This window comes from Rhinolophus sinicus, chromosome 8, assembly GCF_057876585.1.
Source record: "Rhinolophus sinicus isolate RSI-liver-muscle chromosome 8, RSI-T2T, whole genome shotgun sequence".
NCBI classification, from domain to species: domain Eukaryota; kingdom Metazoa; phylum Chordata; class Mammalia; order Chiroptera; family Rhinolophidae; genus Rhinolophus; species Rhinolophus sinicus.
In genome coordinates, this window is record NC_142508.1 from 49,657,804 (window position 1) to 49,670,899 (window position 13,096).

General features: G+C 57.9%; 1 protein-coding gene across 2 annotated transcripts in view; it reads right to left on the minus strand.

Moving 5' to 3' along the window:
• Nucleotides 1-13,096, minus strand: part of ZFPM1 (zinc finger protein, FOG family member 1) — a 75,415-nt gene that overhangs the window by 9,972 nt on the left and 52,347 nt on the right. For both annotated transcript variants that reach the window (XM_074314461.2, XM_074314462.2), the window contains exon 4: nt 9,545-9,678. In XM_074314461.2, coding sequence (XP_074170562.1) covers nt 9,545-9,678 — 134 coding nt within the window. The remainder of the gene's footprint in view (nt 1-9,544; nt 9,679-13,096) is intronic.

A 13,096-nucleotide genomic window follows, 5' to 3' on the forward strand; every position in this document is an offset into this window, starting at 1 on the left:
GCCAGCCTGGATAGCAGGCAGTGTCCTTTTCCTATTTCACAAGTGAGGAAACTGAGGCATGTGGAGGGAGGGGAGGGACAGCTTGAGCCAGCACCTGGCCCAGCCATGCTCTCCCCAGCTGGGTCTGCCAGCTGGCCTTTGCAGCGCGCCCGGAAGGAAAGAGCAAGAGCGCTTTGGGTTAGGCCCTCAGGGCTGCTGCCTGCTGGGCCTTGGAGGGGGGTGGCCTGATTTCCGCTGCCCTGAGGAGCACAGGAAACACACGTCCTCTGTCCCAACTCAGCCTGGTGCCAGGAGATGAGGGGAGGGGCACCTGCAGCCCCACTCTGTGGCCTGGCCCTGGTGAGATGTCTGGGGGACATGGTGCAAATCCATGGCGGGCTGATGGGCAGGGCAGAACCCTGGCCCTCTTCGCCTGAGGAGATTGGGGTGACTGCTGCCACCCCCCGGGCCTCAGCCCCACCACTGGACCCTGGTTCTGGGCTCCTCTGCCCGGAAGTCCCCAACCTCAGCCACTGAGTCCCGTATGGAAAGGTATATCGTATGTCAACATTTGAGTATTTTTGTTTTATGCAAATAAATGCCTTTTACTTAGAAACTGTGTACATCCAGACAGCAGTGTCACTTGCTGTCACTTGGAAATGCTACCACCTAGATGGGTGGTTTTGTGCATCTTAGGGGTGCATGTGGCAGTTGACGGAGATGCTGCCATGGTAGGGTGGCCAGGGCAGGCGATGGCATGTGGGACATCCTCTGATGGGTTCTGGGAACCACCTGCCAGGTCAGAGCCCACAGCACTTCCTTGGGCTTTGCCTGTGGGGACCACAGGGGCTCCAGAGCTGGGCATCAGGTCCAGTCCAGGCCTGGCTTGCTCCACTGTGCCCTTGAGCAAGCTATCACCTCGTGATGGCCCCTCTGACCACCTCTGCATCTTGTCCCCATCCCGTGGTAGACTTGGGGGCCCAGCAAGATCAGGCCAGTGTGCTGGACCCTCCCAGAAATAGCTCCCAGCCAGGCCGGGGCACCCTGACTCAGGCGTGGAGCAGCTGTCCCGTGGGTCAGGGAGAGCCCCGCCGTGCTACGCCATGAAGTCCTCCTTGGGCCTCGGCATCTTTCTGGATATGGCTGAAGCCGCGCCTGTTCGGAGCTTTGGCCCAAGCCTGCATGCTTACTCTGGGACCCATCCTGGTCCTGCAACCTGCCACATCCATGGCTCTGTGACTCAGTGTCCCTCAGGGCATTGAGAAGAAGCAATCTGTGTGAAGCCCTCCTCTGGAACAGTACCCACCTGATGTGTGACCAGCACATGACAAATGAGCCCCCACCACCCTTACTTTCACAATCTCTTTGGCCAGTAGGACACACCAGGCAGGGGCTGTGCCTTTGGGCCCAGGAGGCTGGCATCCACTGGAATGCCAGGCCAGCAATCACCAAATGTCAACCTGGGGTGGGGTCTCCACCAAGGATCCTGCTTCGGGGCAGGCTGGTGGCAGGCATTGCCCAGCTTTTAATGGCCACTGGTTCTTCTGACACTGCAGAACAGGGCATGGGAGCTGGGTGCCAGCTGGGGTCTCCGCCAGCTGGGAGGTCTGTGGAGGTCACAGTCAGGGACAAGCCTGGGAAAAAGTAGGCCGGGCAGGGCTGGCACAGTGGTGGGTGAACGAGCAGGGCCAGCAGCTAGCAGCAAGGCAGAGGCCGGCCGGGGCCTCCCCGAGTCTCTAATGAATATTAATGAGTGGAGGAGGGTGAAAAAAATTAATCTGCCTGATCCTCCGATGGGTGCTGCGGTAACGATATGAAATCTAATTATTCGTCCCAATATTTCTAAACCCTCAAACTGAGACTGACAGCCTCCCGGTCGGTTTAATGCTTATCACTCTCAGGAGCGCGTGTTCGCAGCATGATAAAAACCCCTGCGCCCAGCTTTGCTGACGCTGCAGAACCCCTAATTTTCCATGTATGTTCTAAGCAGAAGGAAGGCAGTAGTGCCATGTCTCTAGCCAGCTCTGTGCCTTTTGCCTGGAGCAGTCCATCTCTGTGTCCCAACGGGTACTGAGCACCCAAGCCTGGTGGCTGTGCTGGCCAGGCTGGGTGACTGCCCCCATCTGTGAGGGCAGGTGAGGAAGGAAGGGATGCAGGGGCCTGGAAGGGGCTTCCATCCTGCACCCCATACCTGACTCTCAGGAAGAAATGGGCCAGAAAATCCAGGTCTTTATGACTGACCTTCACCCTCACATTCCCTCAGCCCTTAACACTTGGGGAGCTGGCCCCCCACTCAAGTGGGGAAGGCTAGAGATGCAATCTCTAAAGCCGGGAAGGCCGGATGCAATCATCTAAATGGCAGCATGCCTGCCCTGGGCCCGTAGGTGTGCAAGGGCCACCAGCCCGTGGCTGATGGGGAGCAGAGCATAGCCCCACCCAGCCTGCCCCTACCCCCTGAGGAAGTCCCTCATCCTGTACCAGGCAGCTGGACCTCCAATGTCTGCTGGGCTGCAGCCCGAAGGCCACCTCCCTGCCCCCAGGAGCACGCCCAGCCCTGGGGACCGAGGACATTGGGTGAGGGGCAGATTTGTCTCTGCTTCTCCTTTGGAGGGAGTGACGAAACATGGGGCTGCCCCATTATTTGTTTTCTTTTTTCCTTACTATTTTCTTCCCAATGCTGAGCAGCACGGGAACAGAAGCTCTTTTCTCTGGTGGTGAAGGCAGGAGCCAAGGCAGACCCCTTCCTGGCTTGCCCTGCCTGTGGGCAGCGGGGTACATACCTGGTGGGGGGCTATTCATAACTCCACCCCTGCCCTTTTGCCAAAACTAGCAGAGCCGTGTGTGCCGCCAGCGCCTTCCCTCTACGAGTGGTCCCAGGCTCAGTGTCCAGTCTGAGTTCAGTTTGCCCTGGGCAGGCCGTGTCCACAGTCAGTGAGAAGTCCCACGGGCCCTGCCTGCAGCCCCTCGGGGGTTGCCCTGTCCCTCTCTCCTGGCTCCAGGCCGGCCCCACCCAGCCCCGGGATAACGGGCGGCCACTTTAAATTCTCTGGGTGCATCTGAGAACCCTCCTTGTTTCCCCAACAAAGAGGTCAGTGTCTGGATTCTGTGCCCACCGATAACCATCAGAAACCCTATCTCTGCCGCATCCGCTGTGACAACTTTATCTGAGGCTGTTCCCAAACCTCGCGGTGCTTCTCATGAAGCAGAGTCAAGGGGAGGTGGGGGCCCTGTTCTGGGGTAGGAGGGTTCCAGCATAGGGAGCAGACAGCCCTGCAGAAGGTCAGTGGGGTACTGGGCCTTCCCTGTGAACCATGGGCAGGTTCGTGGGAGGGCAGGGCTAGGGCAGGCCAGGGTGGGCTCTGACTGGCCCCTCCCATGCACCTGAGAAGCCTCACCCACATCCCCACTAACCTTGACAGAGGCAACAGCCTTTCAGTCCTTGAGCCCCTCTTGTGAAGAACCCATTTCACAGGTGAGGAGACTGAGGCCTATAGAGGTAAATGGCGCTCAAAGCCATGGGATGTGGCTGTGTGTACACAGGACTAAAATCCAAGTCTGCATGAGCTCTACTGCATCACTGCAGCCTTTTTATTCATTCATTCATTCACCCAGCAAACAGTCCCCGAGGGCCTGCTTTGTGCCAGATGCGGGGACACTGTCAACAGAACACGCAGTCCCTGATGTCTCGGTGTGGAGGCTGGAATGGAGAGGCCAGCAAGAAATAAGCCATTGAGGCTGGAGGGGAAAGTGCTAGAGAAACAGGGACAGGCTGAGAAGGGCTGAGGCCTGGCAGAGGTGGGGGCAGGGTGTGGACTGCTGTAGACAGGGCAGTGGGGTGAGGCCTGGAGAGGTGAGGAGGGAAGCTGTGTAGACATCAGAGGGGAGGGGACATCAAAAGGGAGGGAGAGCAGAGGAGGGGACAACAGCGGAAGGAACAGAAGGGGGAGGGCATGGCATGGCACTGGGAAGGGCCATGTGGCCCCTAGCTGTTTTCCTCAGGGTGGCCCTAGCCTTAGGGAGGGAGCCAGCCATTAGGTGCCCTGACTCCAAGGGAGGGGTGGCCAGGGCTGAGGAGGAGAGGCTTTTCCCAGCCCTCAGATGGGTCTTTCCAGTGTGTGGGGAGGGGTAGTAAGTCCCTCAGACCAGCTGAGTCCTTCTCCTGAGACCCTAGGACGCCAGCCTGGGTTGACCGAAGCCAGAGCCCCTTCATGCCCACAGCGCCTTCCACACCCCATGGCACTTTCCCAGCTCCCACAATAGCAGGTAGGTGTGGAGAGGAAGTGTGCCAGGGACCCAGAAAGGCCAGCAGCAGGTCTCCTGTCTGGGCTTGTCCCTGGGAGGGCACCCACCCCATGCCGCCCTCTTCCCTCCCCTGGTGCTCCAGCAGAGCCCAGACCTGACCATCCCCTCAGGGGCCACCCCATGAAGGGGCACGGGCCAACCTGGCCACACCCTACCTCTGCTGCTTGCCAGCTCTGCGCAGTGGGATGCATGAGGCCCTCAGATACGTCCACCTGGAGCCTGAACATGGTCGTTTGGAAAAACGGTCTATGCAGCTATGATTAAATTAAGGATAATCCAGATGAATGATTACCCAGGTGGGTCCTAAAGTCAATGACAAGTGTCCTTGAGGAGGAGAGAAGAGACAGGGAGAAGAGGAGGCAGAGGTAGGACGGACACATCTCCAAGCCAAGGAACCCCAAGGATCCCCAGCAGTCACCAGAAGCTGGAGAGAGGCCTAGAATGAATTCAGAGACCCCAGAAGGAACCAGCCCTGATGACATTTGGCCTGAGAACTGGGAGAAAATACAATTCTGCTTAAGACACCCATATTGTGGTGCTTTGTTACAGCAGCCACAGGACACTCTTACAGGCTGGGGCCCTCTCTGAGCCTCAGTTTCCCCATCTGTACAATAGAGTAGTTGGAACAGCTGCCTCATGGCTGAGGTAGGTCAGCAGTGTCAGTGTAAAGCTCGACCTCAGGGTCTGTTGGGGAAGAACCGTTGTGGTCCTCATCATCTGTTGGCACCCCAGCTCTGAAACAGGCTACACCCCAGTAATGTGGGAAGGGAGCACAGCCTCAGGGCATTCCTGTGGGGTTCCATGGGGCTGCAAGGTTCATAGGACAGAGGACAATGGGCTGGGGTGTTTGGAAGACGCTCCTGGGAGCACGGAGCATGGAGAGGCTCATGGGCTGGTAAGTAAGGAGGCAGTGCTGGGACAGGGGCATGGGCAGGAATGGCTGGCAAGCCAGTTCCAGTTGTTGTGCCCAGACCTTCGTGGGTAGCAACTGCCTGCTGTCAGGGTGTGTCCACAACATGTCATGTGTCACTGACTCCCACTTTGCAAGTAGGAGCACTGAGGCTGGACAGCTGCAGCCAACAGTGGGACGCCCCCTTGCACCTGGCACAGTGAGGAGGCTGCCCTGATGTGGAATGCTTGGAAACATTTCAGCAGGTGAGCAAAGCAGGACCCAGGGCAGCTTGCAGTGGATCCCTACCTGGGTAAAGAAAGGGCTTGCAGCACCCCACACCTGGGCTGGATGTCCCAAAGTCACGGGGAAAGCAGTCTAGTGATGGGTGTGTGTGCGGGGTCTTCCCTGTGTATTCCCATGTCCCTTGTGAATTTATAACCTATTACAAACAGATGTAAATGAGAATGAGAGAGAATGAGAGAGAGAGAGAGAGAACTAGGAGTACATTTGGGCATCCTGCTTCAGCCCCCACCAGCCCCTGCTGTGAGGTTTGTCTCTGCTATGACAGTGACAGCTGACACCAGCCTTCGGGTCTCCCAACATGGAGGGCGACTCAGAGCCTGGGGTGCCTCCAAGGGCCCCAGCCCCAGCTCCAGCTCCCTCTCCAGGTGAAGGACCAAGGAAGCCTACCCAAAAGACCCTCTATACCTCTCCTTGGGCAAAACCTCACCTGGGGCCACTCCACATGTCAGGGCCCAGGGGGTCCCATTTTAACCTTTCAGGCAGGGTCTTTCCCCACTGAACCTGCTGCCCTGCATGGTAGCCATGGGGCCCCTCCTAGGTCTCACTGATGTCTTATGGCTAAAGACATCTGGCCTTGTGGCGAAAGTGGGTGAGCCCTGGGGGGACAAATGGGCAGACAGATGGGCCAAGCTGGGGGTGAGAGTTGGTTCATTCATTCATTGATTCATTCATTTGTCCATTCGTTCATTCATCCACCCACCATCCATTTATTCACCCATCCACCACCCACTCATCCATCCATCCATCCATCCATCCATCCTGAACATTTCTTTTGTATCTGACTGCAAATTTTAGAACTGGCTGGGTCTCCAAGCCCTGATTTCCAACAGTGGAAGCCGCTAGTGGGTCAGGCATGGATCTCCCAGAGGTCACACAGCAGGTTGGTGCCAGAACCAACTCTCAAACCCCCGCCAGGCTCTGTGCCCCCCGGGTCCTTCCTGGGGCTCCCACTCGCAACATCCAGCTACCCTGCCCCACCCCCGCTCCAACCTGCAAGTGTCCCCCCAACAAGGAGACCAGCAGGAAAGGGTGGCCATTACCCATCAGCGCCTCTCCTCCTCCTCCCTCTCCAAAGGGAGAAGACAAACCTCCTGGCAGCCAATAGGACGATATGGGGCAGGAGGTGTGTGGGGGGAGAGAACTGGGACCCATCAGCTGAGCTCGATAAAGGGCCCGCTGAAATGTTAGTAAAAATATTTAGACAATAAATGAACTATCAGAAAGGCACGCATATCTTTAAGAAATCAATCATCTTGTATGGTGCGTCTGGACACTCGGCGCCAAGGCAGAGATAGCGCCTGCCGGGGAGATAAGGGTTAATCAAGGATTTAATTCTGCAGGAGATAAAGCTGCGGGGAAGAGCTAGGCTCCTTCCTCTCCAGGCTCCTCCACTAGAACCTCAAAGGCCACTGGCTTCTCTGGCGCTGGCTCCCTCGCTCCCCTTGGACATTATCTCTCTGCCTGGAGAGGGTTTCCAGCCTCGTGCCAAGTCTCCCCAGGGTGACCTGTGCCCCAGGCCCAAGGAGGACAAAACTCCCAGAGAGGAGGCTGCAGGCGGGAGGAGAGGGTGCGCGTGGGCTGACTGGGCTGTCTCCGACCCCTAGGCTGTCCTCACAGAGCCTGCAGGGGTCTCTGGGCTTGGGCTGAAATGGGTTCCAATTCTCCTTCTGCTATTTGATCGGATGACTTTGGAAAGTCACTTAACCTCTTGCAGCCTCAGTTACTTCATCTGCAGACTAGGGACAGAGGTCTCCCCCTCACAGGGTGGGAGGGAGGAGGAAATGAGGTGCTGGAAGGATGCGTGCACAGCACAGTGTGGGGAGCGAGTCTGGAACACACACCTGTCCATCTTGGAAGGGGCTGATTATCTCCAGGAGGGAACAGATGCGAGAGGTGTAGGCCCCACTCAGGACTTGCCGAGACACGCAGTCCTTAGCCACCCTGCCTTTTTCCCATCCCTGCTCATGGGTTTTCTTGACACTGAGTTTAGAGATGAGAGCCAAAGAGCTCGCAGCCCTCCCACTCCTCCTTCCAACTATTAAGTGCCCCCCAACAGCCTACCCTCTGAAGAGTCAATTGCTGCTTGAATGCCTCCAGTGACAGGAAGCTCACTGCCTCCAGAGACTATTCTAAACACCAGAGCCTCCATCCCATAGGGGAGCCAAATTCAGGTTCCTTTCACGGAGCCAAAATCCACCCTGGAGCTTCCACTGTTGCCTCCCTGCTTGGGCCACAGGACAAGATGGTCATCCCTGCTGCAAGTCTGCTGGCTCTAATGCCTGCCAAGCTCTGCCCTGTGGTAGGCACTTCACATGGATCATCTCTCCTTTAACCTGCCCAGCTGTCCTGGTAAACAGGTATGCTGCCAGCTTCCCCACAGACAAGGTGCAGCTCCTCTGCTATGGGGAGGCTGGAGGGTCTGCAGGCTGAAGTCTCAAAGATCCTTCAGGGCTTCCCTGTTTCCCCCCAAAATCCCAAAGACTGAGGAAATAGAAGCTCAGAGAGGTTAGGGGCCTGCCTGGGGACACACAGCAAAATAGCCACAAGGTAGAAGACCCCAGGATCCAGACCCTGTGCCATGGGGGCAGCCTAGCCATGAAGGTGGGCACCCTTGGTCCTGGACCAGCCTCCCACGGACTTGCTGAGCAGTCTGGGCAAGCACCTAACTCTGATCCTGGCTGCTCCACTATGACAGGCAGTGCGGGTGGTCCAGGGGGCCTCCGCTGGGTTGCACATTTGGTCCCTGGGAGACTTCTCTAATCTCCTGAGGCCTAGGTCCAAGCCCAGAGTTTCTGACGCAATGTGACCCACAGCCCAGGTTTTATTGACCATGGGAGTGGGAGGGGGCTATAAGCACTGGTCCAAGGGTCTGCAGGTGGGGATTCTGCTTGTGATACCCATCAGCCCTTGGACACTACTCTAGGCAGAGTTCCTGGGGCCCTGGTTTCTGCAACTGAGAAACAGGGTCTCTAACCGTCAGGTTGGAGCTAGTTAGAATTATCAGGGCAACATTTGGCCTCCAGGTGCAGGTGTTGGGGGAGAGACCCACCCACACAACCCACCATTGCCTGCTAACTACACGGAGGCTGATTGGAGGGCCATACCTGGGGCCTTGGGACCAGGAGACCCAGCACTGGGGGCACTCACCAGCCAGTATATACCCTGAATCAGCCACACCTGCATGGTACATCAGGAATCAAGAGGGCCCAGGCCATGGATGTGCCTGCACACTTGGAACACCTGAGCCTGGGCCTGAGTGGACCAACCTGGGGTGCTGCCTGGCCTCCAAGGCAAGGGCCGTCAGGACCAGGAAGTGTTTCCTGAACATTCATCATACACAGACCCCTCCAGGTTCCCATACCATAGGCTGCCCATTCTGCTGCCCCATGCTTACTCATTTCCCATCACTGATGAGCTAGCCACATGCCAGGTCCAGCCCTACGACTTGGCTCCTTGTTGCTTCCTCTCCTTGAATGCCTTTCTCCTCTGCCTTACCAACTTCTACTCATCCGTTAAGGGCCCACTTAAAAAAAACCCTCCTAGCCGTGAGCCGCTCTGAGTGGCTGACTGACAACTGGCGACCGACCACCTCAGCTGGGAGCGGGGAGCGCAAGGCTCATATACCAGCATGAGCCAGGGAGCTGCGTCCTACACAACTAGACTGAGAAACAATGGCTTGAACCGGAGTGAGGGGGGGAGGTGGAAGAAGGGGAAAAAAACAAAACAAAATAAAACCCCTCCTTCAGGAAGCCTTTCTTGTGTCACACCAAGGTCCCAAAGGCCCCACATCACTTCCTCTAGGAAGTCCTCCCTGTACCACTTAAAGTCCCAGAGGTTCCCACATCACCTCCTCCAGGAAGCCCTCCTTGTGCTCCCAGGCAGTTAACCCCTTCCTACCCTCCTGGTCCCAACACCCACATCTCCCATGGAGTAGTGGGAGCTCCTGGGCTAGAGTCTAACCCAGGCCTGGCTCAGGGGGGTCAAAGGGGCCTGTGCCCTAGACAGGATGCTGCCCTGGCCACTCCCCTGTGGCTGGTGGGTGGGCTAGCCATGGTTGGGGCTTCTTACCAGTTCGGCCTGCCTGGGGGATGAAGCTCTGCTCTGGATGCTCCCTCTGAATGGGCCCCAGGAAAGGCCCTCAGTGAGACTGTGTCGAGCCCGCACGCACTTCTGCCCGTCCTGCAGGACCTGCTCCAGCTCGTCTGTGGGGAGAAACATCAGAGGTGAGAGGTGCGCGTGCCGTGGTGACTGCCGAGCCCTGCTGCCTGCCCAGGTCCAGCTCACTGCTGCAGCCCCAGTCCTCCAGGAGCGGTTGGGGGGCTGCAGGGCAGAGAAGGGAGGGCCGCTCTGTGGGCTTGGGCCTGAGTTACAGGGATGGTGGCTGGTGCCTGGCTTTGTGGGCCAGGGCAGCCCCTGTGCCAAAACCGTTTCTAGAGACAATGGGCTGCAGAGATAGGATAATGAGGGGTGCCTGCAGCTGGATCTGAGGAGGCAGGTGCAGCTCGGGAACCATGGCTGCTGTGTCAGGAACATTCATGGCCCTGACACCACAGCTGCCATATCAGGGACACCTATGACCCTCATGCAGTCAAGGGTGGCACTGGCAAAGTTGCCTGTGCCTAAGATGCAAGCATGAAGCCAGGTCACCCCTGCTGCCTGTGTTGGGTGGGCCCAGAGCAGAGGACAATGATGCTGACGAGACCCACCCCGTCCCCTCCACAGTCCTCCCAGCCCCTTCCTGTCAGCCAAGTCCCCGAATCTGCAGAGCAGGCCTGTGAGGGCAGCTGTGGAAATGCTGGGCCTTGCTTTCCGCATCTATCAGATGGGATCCCCAATACTTCCGACCTCCTCAGGGTGGTACGAGGATGGAAGGAGTTAATCAACCTAGCGTGCTTAGCACCGGGGCCTGGTGGAGGAACCGAGCACAGAGCCAAGCACTCTCTCCAAGCCCCTCAGCAAAGCCCGAATCTGACCTCTGTGACGCTGAGGTCAGCTCCGTTTACTCCCTGCACGCGGATCGGCGGGGGCAACTGAACACTGCTGCTCCCACATCCCTCTCAGAACCTCTGCTCGCTCTCCTCAAGGTCTGTGCCTCGACTCTTGCTGAGGCCTTTGGCTAGTCGCGGCCTCTCTCACAGTCTGTCACCTAGCTGAGGGTGGAAGGTTCCCGGGGGCTGTGGCTACCTGTGCCATGTTCTCCGGGCTATGCCAGCTTGCGTGGCTATAACTCTCATGGCACGGCTAGAGTGGCATCTGCTGCAGGGCCACCTGCAGGATTCTGTTCTGTTTATACACACAGACAGGCCTCAACTGTGAGCCCCTGCTACGGTCATTGTCATGGGGCGGGACCTTGGGGTCAAACAAGGTCTGCAGTCAGGCTTCGGGGTTCAGCCCAGCCTCATGCATAATCCTTAGGACTTTGTAGAGTGCGCTGAATCGTGGCCCCCAAGAATATATCCACCCAGAACCTGTGACTGTGCCCTCATTTGGAAAAAGGGTCTTTGTAGATGTAATCAAGTTAGGATCTCAAGAGGAGACCATGCTTGATCATCCAGTGGGCCCAAAATCCAATGACAAATGTCCTTACAAGAAGGACACACAGAAGAAATCAGAGGAAGAAGACCGAGGCAGAGATGGAGTGAGGCAGCCAGGAGGAAGCTGTGCCTGCGGTGCCCAGGAGCTGGAGGAGGCAGGAAGGACCCACCCCTGGGGGAGCCTCTAGAGGGAGCACAGCCATGCTGACACCTGGACGTGGGACGTCTGGCTCCAGAATTGTGAGAGAATAGATTTCTGATATGTTACGGCACCAAGGTTGTGCAAATGTGTCAGGGCTGCCCTGGGAGACTCACACCTGCATGTTACCTGTCCCCCCCCCCAAGCCTCAGTATCCACATTGGACAAGCGGATGGTGGTGGCTACAGCCTCTGAGGGCAGCCTGTCCTGAGGCTGCACACACTCTGCCCAGGAAGGCCAGGCCACCTTATGCCTCAGGTGCCACCGGGCTGCTTGGGCCCATGGAGGCCTCACGTGGCCTGGCCTGGTCCCTGAGCGAGTGCTGCTGTGGCGGCCCCACTTCCTGGAGCCCCGATTGGGCCGGCTGTGGCCTTAATGGGCCCGATTATCAGATAACTGCCGGCCTAATGGCAGAGATAATGTGTAAATATGCCAGGAGGCCCGACTAAAACGTTCTAACTGGGTCCTTGTCTTCCCCGGGGCAGATAAGATGGCAGGGGACCAGGGCGAGGCCGAGGAGGCCGGCGCCCCTTTATCAAACCTGCAGAGAGGGGGGCAGAGGCTGGCTCTGTCACTTCATGGCCTGCCCACGAGGGGCCTCATTCCCTACCAGCCCACCCAGGATGCATGGGTCCCAGCCCACGGTCCCTTCCCCTGGCCCTTGCAGGGATTGGCACCGAGGGGCTGAGTGAGAGCCAGCTGGTCATCAGGGATGAAAGTGTAGCCCAGCTGCATGCAGTCACCAGATCCTGCCCAAGTCACCCTATGAAGCTGGCCCTCTCCTTGTGTCCCCTGTACAGGTGAGGAAACCAAGGCCATGCAGCTGGCAGCAGGATGCCAGGATCTGAACCCAGGCCACCCGGCTTCACGTGCTGACCCGGAGTCCTGGCCCCTCGTGTCCTGGGTATATCTGGGTCTCTGACCGTCCCGCGGCTGGTCTTCAGGGGTGTGTGTGTGTGAGGGAGAGATGGGAGGAAGAGGCTGTCTGGACATGAGCTTGCTGGGCACTCATTTGTCCATCCATGCCTCTGTCTGTCCAGCCATCTGATGGGCCTAAGTGCTGCTGCTGAGGGACTGAGCCTGTGCACTACCGACTCAGGGCATTGGGGTCAAGGGGGAAGCATCCAGAATCCTAAAGCAATGGCCTGTCCCCACCCTGACAACCAGACACACACTAAGCCACACAGGAGTTGGCCTGCACTTGGGCCTCTGGACAGTGGTGCCCATGGGTCTCTCTGGGCACTATTTCTCCTGCTGGTGCCATAGACCGGACAGGGATAGTGGGCACCGCTCCCTCTGTTCTCACACATTTTCCTTTCCATGTACAGAATGTTCATGAAGGCACTGTTCCTGGCCTTGTTGGTCATGGAGTCCCCACGAGGAGACGACGCCTTTCCTCTGAGGCCGGCACCCACCTTCCTGAGGGAAAAGGAACTCGGAATTCAGCTCAAGTCTTCCCACATGTGGGCCAAGCCCCACCCAGACTCAGGGACATGGAGGGGGCGGGAGGGGGCTGACTCAGGTCACCTCTTGAACAATAAGAAGAGTGGGGCCGCCCCACGTCTCCCAGTCTGCCCCAGCTTGTCACACCTGTGGGGGGCCTGTGGTCCCTCTCCTGGAGCCCTGGCTCTGGCTTGTTCCCTGCCCTTATGTGAGTAGAGGAAGGCACAGAGCCAGTGGGCCCCTCACCTGCCCACGCGTGAACCCACAGGCAAACGGCCATGCTCCCTAATCAGAGCCCCACGGCTGGTGGGCCAGGCCTCTAGATAACAGCATGATTGGTGTTCCCCATGGCAGCTGCTCCATCTTCTGGGTATCATGCACGGCCAGAGAAGGCTGGCTCCTGATAAAGGCAGCCATTCTGCACCCAGGAGCAGAACCCACCAT